General features: G+C 38.3%; 2 protein-coding genes across 3 annotated transcripts in view; one reads left to right on the top strand and one right to left on the bottom strand.

Moving 5' to 3' along the window:
* The window catches only part of SLC49A4 (solute carrier family 49 member 4), a 152,499-nt gene extending 141,892 nt beyond the window's left edge, over window positions 1-10,607 (bottom strand). Inside the window, exon 1 of the mRNA XM_074301394.1 lies at window positions 9,823-10,607. Coding sequence (XP_074157495.1) covers window positions 9,823-10,198 — 376 coding nt within the window. The 5' untranslated portion in view covers window positions 10,199-10,607. The remainder of the gene's footprint in view (window positions 1-9,822) is intronic.
* Window positions 10,608-11,823: 1,216 nt separating this feature from the next.
* HSPBAP1 (HSPB1 associated protein 1) overlaps window positions 11,824-19,264 on the top strand; it is a 48,192-nt gene continuing 40,751 nt past the window's right edge. Inside the window, exon 1 of one of the 2 annotated variants that reach the window (XM_074301396.1) lies at window positions 11,824-12,015. In XM_074301396.1, the coding sequence (XP_074157497.1) occupies window positions 11,961-12,015 (55 nt within the window). In that variant the 5' untranslated portion in view covers window positions 11,824-11,960. The remainder of the gene's footprint in view (window positions 12,016-19,264) is intronic. The other variant, XM_074301395.1, reaches the window with a different exon arrangement.

Genomic DNA, 19,264 nt, shown 5'->3' with positions numbered 1-19,264 from the left:
AATCTAATGTCTTTTCCTTAGTTCTTATTCTTTTTGATATCTCTGTAGCCTATTATGTTGTTGACCATCCTTTTCTGCATTTTTCTCTCTAGATTTTTCGGACACTGATTTCTCTTGTTCTATGCCTACCAGTCTTTCTCTTGTACTAGACTTTTTCCAGATCATATCCAGAATTGTGGTTGTCCTCCAAGGTAACATCCTTGACCCTCTTTTCTTCTCTTTATATATTATTTTACTTTATCTTATCAGTTCCCATTGTTTCAGCTACTACTTCCATGAAGATGACTTGTCCAATCCTATCTTCTCAGGTTCTCTAGTTTCACATATGCAACTGTTTATTAGACTTAAATCAATGTCTCATAGACACTTTACACTCAAGATGTTCAAAACAGTACTCATTTATCTAAACTTTCCCCAATTCCTCTACTTTTCCTAACTTCCTCATCAATACACCACCGGAGAACTTGAAACCTAGTTGTCATCCTCATCTCCTTACATTCTCTCAGTCCTATAGCCAATTTATTGCCAAATCCTGTCAATTCAACTTTTCCAACATTTCTCATAAACGGCCCTTTCTCTCCTTTGATCCTACTAAAAACCTAATGGAAAATGACATCATCTCATCCTGGACCACTGCAATCGTTTGCTAGTTAGAATTTGTCACAATGTTGTTCCTGTTACGATATATCTTCCATTCATCAGCCAGCCAAAGGGAAGATTTTCCTAAAAAGTTCTGGTCTGACAAAATCACCCACAGTCAATAAACTCCAGTGGTTTTATCGCCAAGATCAAATATAAAATTGCTTTTTGGCTTTTTAAAGCCATTCATAACTTGGCCCCTTTCTATCCTCCCACTCTTTGTTAGACTAGTCCTCTCAACATATTCAGTGATCCAATGATATACAACTTCTTGCTGTCCCTCTCAGTCTACTGAATCTATATCTTTTCACTAGCTGTTTCCCATTCCTGGAATGCTCCTTCTTCTCACTTCTGACTTCCTTCAGAAATCAGTTTAAATACAAACTTTTTAAAAAGACTTTTCACCTACTCCTGCCCTATATTCTTTCTCCATCTGAGATTATCTCCTGTTTTTCCTGTATATATCTTATATAATTTCTTGCAACTTTGTTTCTCTCATTAGAATGTGAGTTTCTTGAGGTCAGAGACCATGTTTGTTTGTTTTTAATTTCTTTCTTTGTCCCTTCAGCACTTAGTACAGTGACTAGCAGAAGACAAGACTACTTATTTTCATCTAAGTAGAATCAACAAAAATTGGCCATTAGATGGATGAAGGAGAATGAATAGTTGAGAATGAGTTACTCTGATAAATATGGCAAAGAATGTGCCCTCAAAAAAATATGAAAGTTACATGAAGGTGTGGATTAGGAGAAAAGTTAACTTAGGACTTATTTAGTGAATTTGATAAGAGTTTGATATCAATGAATCAACTGAATCAGCTGAAGAAATGGACTGAGGCTATGGAAAAAGACAAGGGCTAAATATGGAGAACTGGGAGTCACATACTTAGTTACAAGAGTCAAATCCATGAAAGTTGATGAGCTTATTTAAGAGACTAGAGAGAGAGAAGCTAAGAGAGTTAAGGACAAAGTCCTGGGAAAAAGCTAGGCACAAAGTATAGGAAGTAGAAGGTGATGATCCTGAAAAGAAAACAGAAGAATTTAACCAAGAGGAAGATCTATAAAAGCCCAATATTAAGAAAATCTAAGGAGGAGAGAGTTACCTAGAAGGAACATATATCCAACAATGTCAAATGATACAGAAATTCAGGATAAGGCCTGAGGGAAAAAAGGCCACTGGATTTACCAATAAAGAAACACTACGAAACTCAGAAAGAGCAGTTTCAGTCTAGTGGTAGTGATGGAAGCCAGATTTTAACAGACTGAAAAATGAGTGGAAAGTGAGAAAGTGGAGGCAACAAATGCTGACAGCTTTCTCAAGTAATTTGGCTGTGTTAGAGAGAAATATAGGATGATATAGCTCTATATATAGAATTTGCTTGATATTTCACTGTAAAAATTAAGACCATCTATTGTGAATTTCCTTTTCTCTAGCTACATATTTCAAATCATCTCAGCATCACTCTGTATTTTCTCTTTTCTAGTCTTAGTTCATGAGGTGACCTTTTTTTCCTTGCCAATATTAACCTCTTTACTTGTGCCTTAGACCCAAAGGCATCGAAACCAATCCCCCGTTTCTATTTCAGTCTAACACCACTGCTTGCCTAGTTTAGAAGTTTGACTTTTAAGAGTAACTCTTCTTGCTCATATTCTTAATTATTTCTTATTCATTGGCACCTTCCTTTGGGGACATTTGTAGGCAGATAGGAAAGAATAAGTGGAGAGAAAGAGTCTGAAGTTTACAAAAAAGAGGAAAAAATGAACAAAGAAGCCTCTCCTGTAAAAGATGAGAGGCTTCACATGAAAGGCCACCTTTCTTAGAGGTGGAGCAAAGGAGGAAAGAACAAGTGAAAAATATAAAGAAATTTGGAAGGGGATAGTAAGGGAGTTCAGAAAAATTATCCCAAATTGATCAGTAAAGGAAATGAGGTCATGTTCTGAAAAGGAGGAATATGAAGAAAGTGCTGAAGAAGAGAGCTTTTAAAAAAAAGGTTTGGAATTGATGCTGTGGAGAAACATGTTAAAGAATCAATTTAGGGAAGAGTAAAAGGATTGTCACATAGCAATGAAGACTTAGTTGAGATTGAATAATAAGAATCAGTAGTGGTCTTATTCAGTATGATTGCTGAGAAGCCTAAGAGTAAAAGTGAAGAAGGCAGATTGATAGAACATGAATGACAATGATAAAAGATAAGAAATTATTGGATAGAAAACTCTATAAAGCTAAACTGATTATTTCTATAATCAAGATTGTAAAGAAAAGAAAAATGAGGTCAGAAGTGGATAATTTAATGCATTGGTCAACCTGCCATCTGGGGGAAAGGGTGGGAGGAAGGAGGGGAAAAATTGGAACAAAAGGTTTTGCAATTGTCAATGCTGAAAAATTATCCATGCATATGTCTTGTAAATAAAAAGAAAAAAAAAAAGGGAAATGGATAATTTAGTAGCGGAATTAGGAGAGACTATGATAACTAGAGGTTCTATAAACAAAGAACAAAATTTGGAAGAAGCATGAAGAATTGTTTGCCTTCTGAATGGGAAAGGGAGATAATTTAGAACTCACATTTTTAAAGTGAATTTTTAAAAATAAACATTTAAAATAGGGAAAAGGAACAAAAAGAAGTAGAAACAGGAGATCATGAACAAAGAGAAGAATCTCAGAGATTAAGATCAAATAAGTGACAGTAAGATCTAAGGAACAAATGACTAAAAATAGAATTAAAGATACAGAAAATAGAAGTGGAAGAGATTGAGGAACTAGGATGAGAAGGGTCATTAAGAGATATAAAAGTTTCCAAGGAACTCCATTAGCATGGAATAATAGTAACCAGGTACTAAAAGGAAAAATTTGAAAGGGATGGAAGAAAGCAAGGAGTTTTACATTTATTTTCCTGGCCCAACAACTCAGGTCCTAACTTACTCTTTAGTACATGGGTATTAAACAGACTAAGACGTATTTTGGAAAAAATCCCTGTTTCAATGAACACAAGATGAAAAGTTTATGAAGATTTAGGTTCATTGGCAAGTAAACAGAATCAATGAAATAATATACACAAGCACCATAATAATGTAAAGGAAAACAACATTGCATGACATCAAACTCAATCAACAATGCATGATCAATAATTAGAAGACATGAATCATATTTCCTGAATTATGAGAATGGAAAGAGGCATTCAATGTTGAACCAGGTAAATGTGTTGCTTTGTTTTGAGTGAACAGGCTTCTTGTTACAAGGGAATGTTTTTAAGGAGAAGGGTCATCAGGAAGTGTTGTTGAGATGAAAAAGAGAGACAACAACAAAAACAATTAAAGAGATCTGGGGTGAGCTAAGACTATTACTGTGCATGAGAAAAGAAGAACAGTCAAAGGATATGAACAATTTTCAGGTGATAAAATTAAAGCCATCTATAATCATGAAAAACTGCTCTAAATTACTACGATTAGAGAAATGCAAATTAAAACAAATTTGAGGTACCACCTCACATCTCAAACTGACTAAGATGATAGGAAAAGATAATGATAAATATTGAAGGGGATGTGGGAAAACTAGGACACTAATGCATTATTGGTGGAGTTGTGAAATGCTCCAACCATTCTGGAAAGTAATCTGGAACTGTGTTTGAAGGACCATCAAACTGTGCATAATGCTTCGATCCAACACAACTGGGTCTGTATCCTAAGGAAATCATAAAGGAAGGAAAAGGACCCATATGTGCAAAAATGTTTCTATCAATTCTTTTTGTGGCAGCAAAGAATTGGAAAATGAGTAGTATGTTGCCTATCAACTGGGGAATGGCTGAATAAGTTATGGTATGTGAAGGTAATGGAATCTTACTGTTCTGTAAAAAGTGATGAATAAGCTGAATGAATAAGCTGATTTTTAAAAGGGCCTGGAAAGATTTACACTAACTGACGCTTAAGCAAAACAAGGAGAATCAGGAATACATTGTATACAGTAACAGCAAGATGGTGCAATGATCAACTCTGAAAAACTTGGTTCTTCTCAGCAGTTCAGTGATCTAAGGCAATCTCAATAAACTTTGAATAGAAAATGTCATCAGCATCCAGAGAGAAAATTATGGAGACCGAATGTAATAAATCAATATAGGCTGTTTACTTTTTTTCCTTTTTCTTCTGTTCTTTTTTTCTCTTGTGGTTTTTTTACTTTTGTTCTGATTTTTCTCTCCCAACATGATTTATAGAGAAATATTTATATTAAGAAAAAAAAGAGAAATGATGAAGTTTTTTTTTTTTTTTTTGGGGGGGGGGGGAGGACGCAAAGATTTGCATGAAATAACCTCCAAAGAAAGAATTGAAAAATACAAGTATGCCCAATATTGTTTTGTATACAGATGTGTGTGTGTGTGTGTGTGTGTGTGTGTGTATGCAGGTGCGTACACACATACATACAAACAAACACACACACACCTCTACTGTGGGGTAGAGAGAAAGAGAGGAAGGTAGTTTGGAATTTAAAATGTATCCAAAAAATAGTTTTTAAAAAAGAAAAAAAAAAATACAGTAAAAAAGAATGCCAGAAGATTGAAGAACTTTCAGAGCAGAACAGATCAAGATGAGAAGGAAAGTTTGGGAAATGGGAGATTTTTATCCCACAGCCCAAGTATCATAGAAATTAGGAGAGAATGAGGTAGTTGATTTTTTTTAGCCACAAACTGTTGGGGGGGTGCAGGGGGAAGACCATTATGAATGGTGAATCTCTACTTTCCAGGATTTTGTAATAATGGGGGGCACTCTAGAGAGACTTAGATGAACTGATGCTGAGTGAAATGAGCAGGACCAGGAGATCATTATATACTTCAACAACAACACTATATGACGATCAATTCTGATAGACGTGGCCCTCTTCAACAATGAGATGAATCAAATCAGTTCCAATAGAGTAGTAAGTAATGAATTGAACTAGCTACACCCAGTGAAAGAACTCTGGGAGATGACTATGGACCACTACATAGAATTCCCAATCCCTCTAATTTTGTCTGCCTGCATTTTTGATTCTCTTCACAGGCTAATTATACACGATTTCAAAGTCCAATTCTTTTTGTAAAGCAAAATAACTGTTTGGACATGTATACATATATTGTATTTAATTTATACTTTAACATATTTAATATGTATTTGTCAACCTGCCATCTGGGGGAGGGGGTAGGGGGAAGGAGGGGAAAAATTGGAACAAAAGGTTTGGCAATTGTCAATGCTATAAAATTACCCATGCATATGTCTGGTAAATAAAAAGCTATAATAAAAAAAATAATAATGGGGGGCACTGGCATAGCCACTCTGTCTCAAAATACTAAGGAGATGGGGACACAGGTGGAAGTTTTTCAGTAAATACCTGATTGCATGTAGAGCATGAGCTCTGGAAACTCTTCCCAAGAAAAGCATGAATATAAGAGACATTCAGATACTTCCCTTGGTATTCTCTCTAATCCTAAACACACAGAATATGTATTATGCTCTAAATGTAATAAAGAGGCTTTGGTCCAAGCAATCGGATTCCCAGTGGTACAAGATCTATTCTTAAAACCAACTGCCCAAGATGAGGAGAGACATTTAGCTTTGGTAATTTAACTAAAAGGACTTGAGAACTGTTAAGTCTCACCTCTGTAGTAAGTTCACTGCTATCAAACTTCATCTCTTATTTGCAAGAGAGTATTAGATATAAATTCTTTAACATCTCTAGTGCTAATGCTTAATCTAAATAATTTCTTTTCATTACTCACTTGTAATAGAATCCTCATTAACTAAAAGTCTGATTTCTAACTAACTAAAAGAAAACTGAGTCAAATTTATTAAGAATACAAACCATTCCCCAATTGGTAAATGGTACAGATTATGAAAAAGCAGTTTTCAGACAAAGAAATCAAAACTATATACAGCCATAAGAAGAAAATGTCCTAATCACCATTGATTAGAGAAACGCAAATGCTTCAAACCAACCAGATTGGCTAATATGACAAAAAAGAAAAATTATAAATGTGGGAGGGAAATTGGGACACAAAAGCACTGTTGGTAGTTTTATACTGATCATTAAACCATTATGAAGAGCAATTTGGAATTGTCAAAAGGGCTACAAAACCACACATAATTTTTGTTATTTTTTAATATAAGGGAATATTTTGTAATTCAGAATCACTACAACAAATAACATACTTTCTTTGGAAAGATAATATAATTATATGTGAAAGGATTATTTTCCATATTAAATAGGTGTTATATAATAGTGGTAGTTAATATTATCCTGTTTTTAATTTTTTTTTAAATTTTCACTAGTATTTTATTTTCCAGATACAAGTAAAGATAGTTTTCAACATTCACTTCTGTAAGACTTTGTGTTCCTATGCCCAAAGGGATATCAAACAGTACATACAATTTGATCCAGCAGTGTCTCTACTGGATCAGTATCCCAAAGAGATCATAAGAGAGGGAAAAAAAGGACCCACATGTGCAAAAAAAAGTTTGTAGCAGACCTTATTACAGTAGCAAAGACTGGAAATTCAGTGGATGCTCATCAGCTGGGGAATGGTTAAATAACTTATAGTATACGATTGTAATGTAATATTATTGTTCCATAAGAAATAATCAGCTGGGTTTTAGAAAGGCCTGGAGAGACTTACATTAATTGATGCTAAGTGAAGTGAGTAGAACCAAGAGAATATTGTACACACCAACAACAAGATTAAATGATGATCATATGTGATGGACTTGGCTCTTTTCAACAAGGAGGTGATTCAAGTCAATTCCAGTAAACTTGGGATGGAGAGAGCCTTGTGCATCCAGAGAAAGGATTATGGGAGGGACTGAATGTGGATCACAATTTAGTATTTTCACCTTTTTTGTTGTTATTGTTTGCTTGTTTTCTCTCATTTTTTCCCCTTTTTGATCTAATTTTTCTTGTGCAACATGATAAATGTAGAAATAATGTTTAAAAGAATTTCTCATGTTTAACCTATATTGGATTATTTGCGGTCTAGAGGAGGGAAGAGATGGGTGGAAGGGAGGGAAAAAAAGACACAAGTTTCTGCAAGGGTGAATGTTGAAAATTATCTTTGCATGTATTTTGAAAAATAAAAAGTTATTATTGTTAAAAAAAAGACTGTTCTAAATTTTTCTCATTCCCTCCTTTATCTCACCCTTCCCCAAGACAGCAAGTGATCTGATACAGATTAAATATGTTCATGCATAACTTTTGATACAATAATATCACCATTAGGTTTGTATCACAAAGAGATTATTTTTAAATGTACAAAAATGTTTATATCAGCTCTTTTTGTGGTAGCAAAGAATTAGAAATCAAGGGAATGCCCATCAATTGGGCTGTACATGACTGTAATGTGATACTATTATGCTGTAAGAAATGATGAGCAGATGCTTTCAGAAAAACTAGAAAGATTTACATGAACTGATACAAAGTGACAGGAGCAGAACAGTGTACACAATAATAGCAATACTGTTCAATGATCAGCTGTGAATGACAGGCTGTTCTCAGCAGTACAATGGTACAAGGCAATTCTGAGAGACTTATGATGGAAAAATTCTGTCTACCTCCAAAGAAAGAAATTTACACCCAAAAACCCCTCCCCACATACATTCAGAACCCCAGCACACTCCAAATATTTTGTCCAAATACTTTTACCTTAATGCCCTCTCATAGATCCAGACACTCCTACCTACACCTTTCTAACCCTCATGCTAAATACTTTTCCCACAAAAATACTCCTGAAAAGTATTTAGCATGAGGGTTAGAAAGGTGTAGGTAGGAGTGTCTGGATCTATGAGAGGGCATTAAGGTAAAAGGCTCAAATGAGATAATGTAATCAGAGCATTTTGCAAACCTAAAACACTATGGTTATATACAAATATAGACAAAGATGGCTGAATGCTCCAATCTAGAGTAAACAAATCCCATACATACCTCCAAAGCAGTAAACTACCCTTCCCCAAGAGACTCTCTCCTCAAGCATACCCCCAACATACTCTTTCAACCGCCCCCGCCCCCCTCCCCCCCCCTCGACTTTGGAAAGGGGTGTGTGTGTATTTAGTTTTGGACCTCCAGAGATGGAGTCTGAATGCAAACTGAAGCATACTTTTTCTTTACTTTCTTTCTCTTTTCCTTTTTTTGGTGTTCCCTTTCACAACATGACTAACGTGGATATGGTTTGCATGGCTGCCAATATATAACCTTATATCAAGTTCCTTGCCTTCGCAATGAGGAGGGAGGGGAAGGAGGAAGGAGAATTTGGAACTCCAGATTTATAAAACTAGTGTTAAAAGTTGTCTTTGCATGAAATTGGAAAAATATATTAAAATTATTATTATCATCAACTTAGAGATGTCCCTGACTTCTCATCCCCAATGCCTTAGGAAGTGAAAGTATTCACCAAGGGCTAGTGGAATAAACAGCAGCTTTATATATTAGGTTTTAGAATGTATACTTTCCGTTCCCTCACCGTCAGATGTTACATAACAGTAGCCCCCTTGTTATTACAAACTGAAATGTGACGCAAGACCCCTTCCTAAAAGTGCCTCTGCTAAATAGGGATTTTTAACCTTTTCTTAATTATCAACCCTTTGGCAGTTTTGTGAAGCCTATGGATTAATATGCACAAAATAAAACACCTTGAATTGAAATAGTTTTAAAAACATTTTTCAGGTTCACAGACCATGGGTAGGAAGTGTTTTGAAGGGGAGGGGGAGGACTGGAGGGGTGTGTTGGGCTATGTTTAAGGAGTGGGTCTCGGAGTAGTAGTATCAGGAATGTTTCTGTGGGGGAGGTATGTGTGTTAGAGAGGCAGTGGGGGGGGTCTGGGTCTGTGGGAGGGGCATTAGGGGTGGGCGTTAGGGCAGTGTCCTGGGTGTGAGTACTGGGTTTGTGTCTGAGTGTATTTGGGCCTTTCTGATGATTGGAGGGTGTCTCCAGTTTTTGAGAGTATACCGTGTGTCTGGGTGTGTTTCGGAAAAGTGAATACGTCTAGGCGGCGTTCGCGGGTTTGGGGATGTCGCGGGTTTAAGGGCGGTGTGGGGGATGTGGGAAGATTTAGGGGGGGACGTTTAGGCTCCAAGATGCAGGTGGGGCAGCGCTTGTCCGGGGGTGTGTTCCTGCGTGCGTGCCTGGGTCTGGGTGTGTGTGGGGGGGTGGCGCCGCGCTCCCCCCGCCGCTTACCTCTCTTGTCCAGCAGCCACATGAAAGCGAAGCAGGGCAGGAAGCCGATGGGCCCCCAGAGCACGAGCAGCGCTATGTCCCAGCTGGAGAAGCCGTAGGCCCGGCGGGCCGAGTTCTGGATGGGGCCCCAGGTGTTCCACACCAGGCCCTGCAGGAAGGCCATCAGCGAGAAGAGCAACAGCACCAGCCAGCGACGGCCGTACACGCGCCCCGGCCCGGCCAAGACCTGTGCCGGCACCGCGGGCGCCACGGGCGCCGGCGCTCCGCGCTCCGCGGTCTGCGCCCGGCTCCTCCCGACCGCCCCGGGCCCGGGCCTCAGCAGCGGCCGCCGCTCCTCTTCCTCCTCCTCTCCCGCGACGCTCCAGCTGGAGCCCATGGTCACGCTGGGCCGGCTGCCCGACCTCGACGCCGGGTGCCCCTTGCCCTACCCTGCCTTCCTCACGCTGGCCGCCGGTCTGAGGCTGCGGTGCTCCTGCCCTCCTCCCCCCTTCGGCTGCTACCAGCAGACGAGCCCGGCTCCTCGAGTTCTGCTACGGCGCCTGCGCAGCGCAAACCGGCCCGGGTGCGGGAGTCGGGGCCGGGGGAGGGGTAGGGGGAGCGGCGCGCGGAGCCCGCACTTCGGAGTCAGCCGGCCGGCCGGGAAGCTCCTCCAGGTCACTTGCGGGCTGGACGACTGGCTCTCTGGACCTCGGCTGGAGGAAGTGCCTGGGCGTGCGTCACGTGTTTCGTTAACCTCTCAGTTTAGTGGCGTCTAGTTGTTTGTAACTTCATGGAATCACGGGACTGGGAGGGACATTAGGTCATCTGGGATCAGGAATGGGAGAGGAGACTAGGGTCATCTATCTGCTCTTCACTCCCTCTTAACAAAGTTGCGGAGCCCGAGCCCCCGAGAAGGAACATTAGCCGGTGGCAGAACTGGGACTCCCCGAATCACAGCCCACTTACGTAGGTGCTTATTTTGTTTATTGGATTTATATATCCTAAAAGGCTGCGGTCAAATCAACATTTATTAAGCACTTAATTTTTAAGAAATTGGCTAAGTCAGACAATACAAGCAAACAATCCTGACCTGACTCCGGGAAGACAAGAACGGAAGGTAGCTAAAACAGTGGGCAGAGGCTGGGAGAGACGGCAGAGATATGGTGGGAAATAAAGACAAAAAAGCACCAAAAGAATTTTACATAAAAATATTCCATTCCTCCTTATTTTTTTTTTGTTTGTTTCCTTTCCCCTCAAAAATTGAAATTATCCTTTCCGTCTCTTGAGTTTCTATAGTATTTAGCTGTCTGTAACGCTTAACCACTTATCCTAGCTTTATTTTTTTAACATTTTAAATACATATATTGTGCCCATCGAGATCATAAATTGCTCGAACACAAGAATTTTTTCTTTGTATTCGAGACAATCGATATTTATCGATTGACTTTTGACCACAAGATGCTTTGGATAAAGTTAACTGGTAAACGGGAAACTGGGGTTCCCAGTTCACTTGTTTGGGTATACAAATTCACACCTGACGCCAGGTCAAAGGTAATCCAGGCCGGGTGATCTGAGGTGCCAGGAAAGCCAAATGAGTCACACCTCGAATAAAGAGGCACAGCTCGTCAGTGCTTCGCGTTCCCAGGCCCGCATTGAAACCCGTGGGGATGCGAGACCCCGTGACAGTGCCAGGAGGCCAGCATTCGCGGGGTGCGGGGAAAGCCGGGAGCTCCCACAAACCACAGGGCCGCTCTGGCCTTCCCCAAAACTCAAACATGCGCGTTCTTAAATGGAGCCAGAACTAGAAATGGAAAGGGAACAGAAAACAGGAAGATTGGAACAAAGCGAGAGTCCAGCAGCGGTGTTACACCCGAAAGAGGAAGGAAAGTCCGGCGTCTCTGGAAAAAGGAACACAAACTAAACCCACGTGTCCCGGCCTCCGGCTCCGGGGAAGAAAAACAAACAAGCCCACGTGGTCCGGACTCTAAGCTCCGCCGGCTGGGCGGGGCCACGGCTCACGTGAGCAATGTCAAGCCTATGGCGGCTTAGCGCAGTGTCACGTGATCGGCGCCGGGAGTTTGGACGTTACAGGGGCATCTTGGGTAACGATCTCCAGGTGGCTCTGCTCCGAGTCCGAGGAGCTTGGCAGCGAAGTGGCTATGGCTACCGTGGTGGGCATGGGTCCGGTGGGAGACCGTGGTGCTAGTGAAAAAGGTAAGTACGAGTCTGGCTTCCTGACAAATGGAGAGGGGGGAGGATTAAGGAGAGAGAAGCAGTCCGACCCCGGTCTTCGGAGTGCGGGGAGGCCTTTTGGCTTCCACCGCCGCAGTGGTCTTCAAACTTTTAAAATAGAGGACCAGTTCACTGTCCCTCTGATCGTGGGAGGGCCGGACTGTAGTGAAGACACTCTGTCTCCGCCCCTCATCCCATTTGCCATAACCTGGCGGCCGCATAAACGTCCTCAGCGAGCCCCATGGCGGGGGGTGGGGGGGAGAGACGCCGTAGTCTGAGAACCCCTGCTTTAAGGTGTCCAGCATCCTATGATTTCGCATTATCCCGAGATCTTGGGAATAGCTGTCTACCTTTGACCCAGTTTGATTTTCAAAGTCAGGTCGCTTGTAGATTTCATAACAAGGAAGCAGTAATCCCCTTTTAAGCTGTGACTGGTACATTCGGGACTCCTCTCCCGGAGTTTGACTGCAGTGGGGCGGTGAGCAGGACTTCCAAGGTTCTCTTCCACTGTGACTCCCAGGAGTGTTTTTGGAAATGGCGTTTCCGGTAATCTAGTCCCCGGGATGAATTAGGGACTGAGCCTTACTTGCAATTCCTAAAGAACGGGACTGCTGTCAGTATAGATTTTAATTCTTCTTCCCTAATCCACAAGCTATTGCTTCAGGTTTGACTTGTGCTGAATAGACATCAGGAAATGACGCTTTATCCACGCCTGTGGTGGTGGTGATGCCGTAACCAGCAATCCTATCTCCTTTTTTTCTGAAGCCCTATCCATCCATGCCAGTCAAAAGTTTAAGGAGTTTCCTTCAGGTCCTTTTGGGGAGAAAGCAAGACATCCAGACAAATTGCACGGAATGGTCTAAAGCTCCATTCTCACTTTCCGTCTCAGAAGGACGGCAGGATTGTGTTTGCACGTTTGATGGTCAGGTTAGAATTGAACAACAGTCACTTCCAGGCTGCCTCGTCTGTTAGAGGACAAGTGCAGAATATGCTGTGAATTCAGGAGGGTTTCAATTGTGCTCGGGGAACGGGTACCATGAAGGGAGAATCAAAACAAAAGCTCTCAGGAACAGAGACAAGGATTGCTGTGGCCACTACTGCCTGAAGGCAGCCTGAGGAGCCGTTCGCAGCGTTGTCTAAAGTTTTACTACAGTTTCTCGTTGGACAAAAGTTTTCATCATGTTTCTGTTACGGTATGCCAACAGTGTTCCCTCCCTTAGAAAGAGAACAGTTGGGGAGGCGTAAAATTGGTGGTTATTAGAGGGCAGAGTTCAAAGAATCAAAGGAATTTTGATGGCAACATGCTTGGTCATTGCTTTAATTAGAATGCTAATGTCTTTCAAAGATGTTTCTTCATAATGTTGTTATATAAATTATTCAAGCTCTGAAAACTTTATTCTGAACTAATAGAGTAGAATATAAGATCATCTAACTTAGTAGTTATCTTAACTTTTTGCTCTTAGGACCTCTTTACACTCTTAAAAATTATGGAAGACCACCAAAGAGTTTTTGTTTACCTATATATTGACAGTATTTTTAAAAATCTTAATATTTTTAAGTAGTTTTGACTTCTCAGATCTCCTTGAAAGAATTTCAAAGACACTAAAAAGTCCCCATTCCACATTTTGAAAAAAATCAGTGATCTGATGATCACCAGTGATTTCTTCATAGGGTATATATAGTGTGAGTACCATAATAATAGTAAAGAGCTATGTAGTCTTAGTTCTACAATTGAAGGATGCTACCCAAATTACTTATCCTCTGAACCTTAGTTTCCTGACATATCTTAAAGGAATTAATAATAACCTGCCTTAAACAAACCTTTGATATGAGATTTTTAAAAAGATAAAAATGTAAGAAAGCTCTTTGTAAAGCTAAAAATGCTATACTGTTACGAGATGGTAGTTTTTATTCTATAACTACATCTCCTTAAATTCTATAGTTTAGTAACTAACAGGAGTCAGGGAAGTAGTTGTTTTGTAGGAAAGGAAGCTATTCCAACTGGAAAGACCTCTAGAAAAAACAAATAGAATTACTCTCAAGTAAATTAGGGAGATTGGAGACATGGTGATGTATTCTTTTCTTTGGTATGTTTCATAAATTTTTAATATAATAAAAGGAAGGATTTGTCAAAATCATATGGAACTGTCTCCAGAATAAAAGTATACTTAACAGAAACAATGTATGTAAAAAAAGGTGATGCCTAGCTTATAGCAAGATTCCATTTTTTGTTTTAGTTTGTTCAAAAAATTATTTGCTTATAGCAATCATCACTTTTATTCCTAATTAATTAGGAATTAAACCTTTTTTCACAAAATAATTTGGTGATTTAGTATTTATGAAAATAAACTTAACACTATTTAAAAATTGTTAGGTGTGGCAACTAGTCATAATGGTTCTCAGACTTTTTAAAATAACTTTTTATTTTTCCAAATATATGCAAAGATAGTTTTCAACATTCACCCTTGTAAAACCTTGTGTCCTATAGATAGCAAGCAAGCCAATATAGATTAAATGTGTTCAATTGTTCTAAACATTACAATATTTGTCATGCCACAAAAGAAAAATCAATAAGTGAAAAAAATCAACAAAGATGAAAATATTTTGTTATGATCTGTATTCCATCTCCATAGTCCTCTCTCTGGATGCAGATGGTTCTCTCCATCACAAGTCTATTGGAAATTGCCTTGAATCACCTAATTGCTGAAAAGAGCCAAGTTCATAGTTGATTATCACATAATCTTGTTGCTGTATATAATATTTTCTTGGTTTTACTCACTTCACTCAGCATTAGTTCATGCAAGTCTTTCCAAGCTTTTCTGAAATCAGCCTGCTCATCATATCTTATAGAAAAATAATATTCCATTGCATTCATATACCACATAACTTATTCAGCCATTCCCCAACTGCTGGGCATCCATTCACTATAAATATTTTTTGCACATGTGTGTTCTTTTTCCCTTTTTATGATCTCTTTGGGATATAGACCCAGTAGAGACATTCACAGAGTATGCAGTTTGATAGCCTTTTGGGTGAGTCCCAAATTGCTCTCCAAAATGGTTGGATCAATTCACAATTCCACCAATAATGCATTAATGTATGTCCAGTTCTCCCACGTCCCCTCCAACATTTATCGTTAGCTGTTGCGTCATCCACCAAACTGAAAGGTGTGAGATAGTACCTCAGTGTTATTTTAATTTGCATTTCTTTAATCAATAGTGATTTAGATCATTTTTTAATATGACTAGAAATGTCTTTAATTTCTTAGTTTGAAAATTATTCACATCCTTTGACCTTTTATCAACTGGGGAATGCCTTATATTCTTATCAATTTGAGTCAGTTCTTTATATATTTTAGAAATGAGGCCTTTACCAGAAACCCTGGATGTAAAAAAAATTTCCCCAGTTTTCTGCTTCCTTCCTAATCTTGGCTGCATTTGCTTTATTTGTACAAAACTTTTAAAATTTAATATAATCAAAATTATGAATATTGCATTTTACAGTGTTCTCTCATTCTTCTTTGGCCAGGAATTCCTTTCTTCTCCATACATCTGAGAGATGGACTATCTCTTGTTCTCCTAACTTGCTTATAAATATCACCCTTCCATCTTATCTTGGTGTAGGGTATTAGATGCTGCTAAGTGCCTCATTTCTGCCATACGATTTTCCAGTTTTCCCAACAATTTTTGTCAAATAGTGAGTTCTTATTCTAGAAGTGGAGTCTTTGGGTTTATCAACCACTAGATTACTATAGCTATTGACTATTGTGTCTTGTGAACCTAACCTATTCCATTGATCCACTACTCTCTTGATTATCCAGTACCAAATGGTTTTGATGACAACCACTTTATAATATACTTTTTAGATCTGGTATAGTTAGACCAAATGGTGATGTTTTCAATGGAAATAAGGGAAGTTTGGGAAAAGGGTGAATTTAGAGGCAAAAGTAATGAGTTTTGTTTTGGACTTGTTAAGTTTGAGTTTCTAGGACATCTAATTTGAAATATCCAATAAGCAATCAATATTCTAAAGGAGAGTATGGAAATGGATATGTAGTTTTGTGAATCATTTGCATAGAGGTAATTAACTCATGGAAGCTGATGGAGGTACCAAGTAAGTGAAGAGAGAATAGGGTCCAGGACCGAGCCTTGGGAAACATCTACAGTTGGGGACATGATATGAAGTAGTGTTTCAGCAAAGGATATTGAGAAGAAGCAATTAAGAAAGGTAGGGAAAAAATCAGGAGTCACTAATGTCAAGAAAACACAGAGTGGAAAACTTATCCAAAAATTGGTGATGGTCATAGTGTCACAAGTAGCAGTGAAGTCAAGAAGGCATGGAATTGAGAATTGAGAAGAGATCATTAGAATGGGAGATTAATTCCCAAACCAGCTCCTCTAGTGAGGCATGGTGTTTGTTGGCTAATGAATATAGTACGTAACATCTGCATTTATTTTTTAGACTTATTCAATTTCTTCTTTAAAAATATCACATGGGATAGCTTTCAGGACAAGGAGAATAATAGTGGGGGAGATTTTGGTGGTAGAAAAAGAAGACATCAATAAACATTTTTAGAAAGAACATTTTAGGGTCAGCTAGGTGGGGCAGTGGATAGAGCACCAGCCCTGAATTCAGGAGGACCCAAGTTCAAATCTGGTCTTAGACACTTAACACTTCCTAGCTGTGTGACCCTGGGCAAATCACTTAACCCCAGCCTAGGGGAAAGGGAAGAACATTTTATATATTTTGTATATCAGACTTTTATTAGATATTTCATATGCAGGTTCTTCCCATTTGATAATTCTCTTGCAAAAAATTTTAGCTAATTATTTTAGTGTAATCAAAATTGTCTATTTTTATCTCTTATGATCATTTTTCTCTTGCTAAGAATTCTTCTAACCATAGATGTGTAAAGTACTTACTTTTTTTTTTCCTACTAATTTTTTTAAAATGGTGATACTTATTTAAGTATAGTATTCATCTGAACTCTTGTAGTATATTACATAAGATCCTGGCTGACTTTTAAAATGTTTTATTAAACCTTTTTATTTCACATTACTTTCTTTTCTCAATAACTGCTGCCTCTCACAAAAAGAATCCTTCTGTGTAATAAGTATAATCAATCAAAACAAATCAGTTCATTCATTGTCCAGGCCCCCAAAAAATGTGTCCTGCCACATCACTATCTTTGTGCTGAAAAGATGGAAATGTATATGTGTCAGGGTTCTGAAATCTCACTATTGATTTCCTTTACATTCTTGTAGTTTTATATAAATTATAATTCTGTTCTAACTTGCTTCACTTTCCCTCAATTTACATAAATCCCCCCCAATTCTCTGAATTCTCCATATTTGTTATTTCCTATATTGTAATATAATATTCCAATATATTTATTATACTTCTGTTGAACCATTGACCAACTGATAGGCATCTTCTGGTTCTTGGATATTATTTTAAAAATTGCATTAAAAATTTTTCCCCATATATGGTGTTTTACCACTCTTGTCTCACACTGCTTCTTTTCCTCCTGTGCGTTCCTTCCTAATTCTGATTATTTATTTCCCCAAGATATCCATTACTCTTGTATTTTGCTACCATTGCCACAAACATTTAGGCCTGTAATAACAGGTCCAGTCAGAAAAGAATTTTTTTAGCGTGTGCCTTGTATGCTAAGTAAGTAAAATGTATATAGAAATCAGATCCAAAATCGTTGTGCCCTTAGTAGTTGTTTGAGGAGTATCTAACATGTAAAGTCCTCTGATGTCTTTTCCCCTCAATTCCTTACACTAAAAGTGACTTCTCTTTCATATTGGTTTGTATTACCATATTTGGTCCTTCTTGTTCTAATTTATACTATCATGCATTAAGAATTGTGCCTTTCAACAAGAAAATGGTATTTACACACATGTATTGTATCTAGGTTATATTGTAACACATGTAAAATGTATGGGATTGCCTGTCATCCGGGGGAGGGAGTAGAGGCAAGGGGGGATAATTTGGAAAAAGGAATATAAGGGATAATATTATAAAAATATATATAATAATTAAAAAAAAAGAATTGTGCCTTTCTCCTTGTGTAGCATATAGTGTCCTACATTTTGCATAGTTTGACCTTAATTTTTATTGAACTAATACTAAATGAACAAGGAGGAAGGAATCTGGGTTTTAGTCTAGATGGGATCTCTTCCTTAGCTATGTGACCTTGGGTAAGTCATATAACCATAGAGTATCTCAATTCATGTTACCTATGTAATACCTTTCCTAATTACTTATCAGAGTTGTGTTGAGAAACAACTCAGATAATGAATGGGAAAACATTTAAAATTGTAAAGCACCCCACAGGTATCAGGTATTTTTGAGCCTTGTGAAAGCTTCTATTTTCTCTTTCATAACTTTATTATGGTCTTGCTTTCTAGAGTTGTACTTGTTATGAGAACTGTGGAATTGTTTTTAGATTCAGGTTCTTTGCCTGTGTTATGTACTATAGAATATTTAGAAAACTTGGTAAGCTGTAATTATTAAAATTTTCATAATAATTCTTACTTTTAGCATAATACCTGATCCATAGTCAACTCTCAGTAAATGTTTGTTGACTTATGAATTCTAAGTACAAATCCAAACCAGGAATTAACAAGAACATCAGGCAAAAAAAAAAGAAAAGTGTGACAGCAGATTTCAGATTACCTTGTATTTTGTAGTAACACAGAAATCACAGGGGGGGGGAGGGGGGGAAAGAGAAACTTACTTTCAAATGGTGTCCCTGCCCCAGAAGTTGACAACAGTTGTTACAAAGACTGGAAAATTGGATAAAGTGCAACACTTAAGAGAAAGAAAGAACTATTGTGATAGCATCTGCACTACTGTTCTGGGATTTTTTAAAAGCAGTTTCCAAATCACCTAAAAGGAAAATATTGCACTGTTTTTAGAACTTAATGTAGTCTCTTTCTTTTTAAAGGCTATGAATGTTGCTTCAGGGTCTTTTTTTAAAGCTATGAGCAGATTTCCTGGCATGGGATAGCTTGATGTATCCCAAGGCTATTGAATTAATGCTATGTGGTATTGAATTCTTTTTTATAGAAAACTCCAATTTCATTAATTTAATGAAGCAGTACATTACTGATTAAATTATTGAAACTATTGAAAAACATTATTCCACAAACAGCTGATTTCACTATTTTACTTATGGACACGATTTCTTCTTTCATTATAGTGTAAAAAATACCATGGTTTT

This window comes from Sminthopsis crassicaudata, chromosome 3 (genome assembly GCF_048593235.1).
Source record: "Sminthopsis crassicaudata isolate SCR6 chromosome 3, ASM4859323v1, whole genome shotgun sequence".
Classification (NCBI taxonomy): domain Eukaryota; kingdom Metazoa; phylum Chordata; class Mammalia; order Dasyuromorphia; family Dasyuridae; genus Sminthopsis; species Sminthopsis crassicaudata.
Note: the sequence above shows the minus strand (reverse complement) of the source record. Positions and strands in the feature narration are given on the sequence as shown.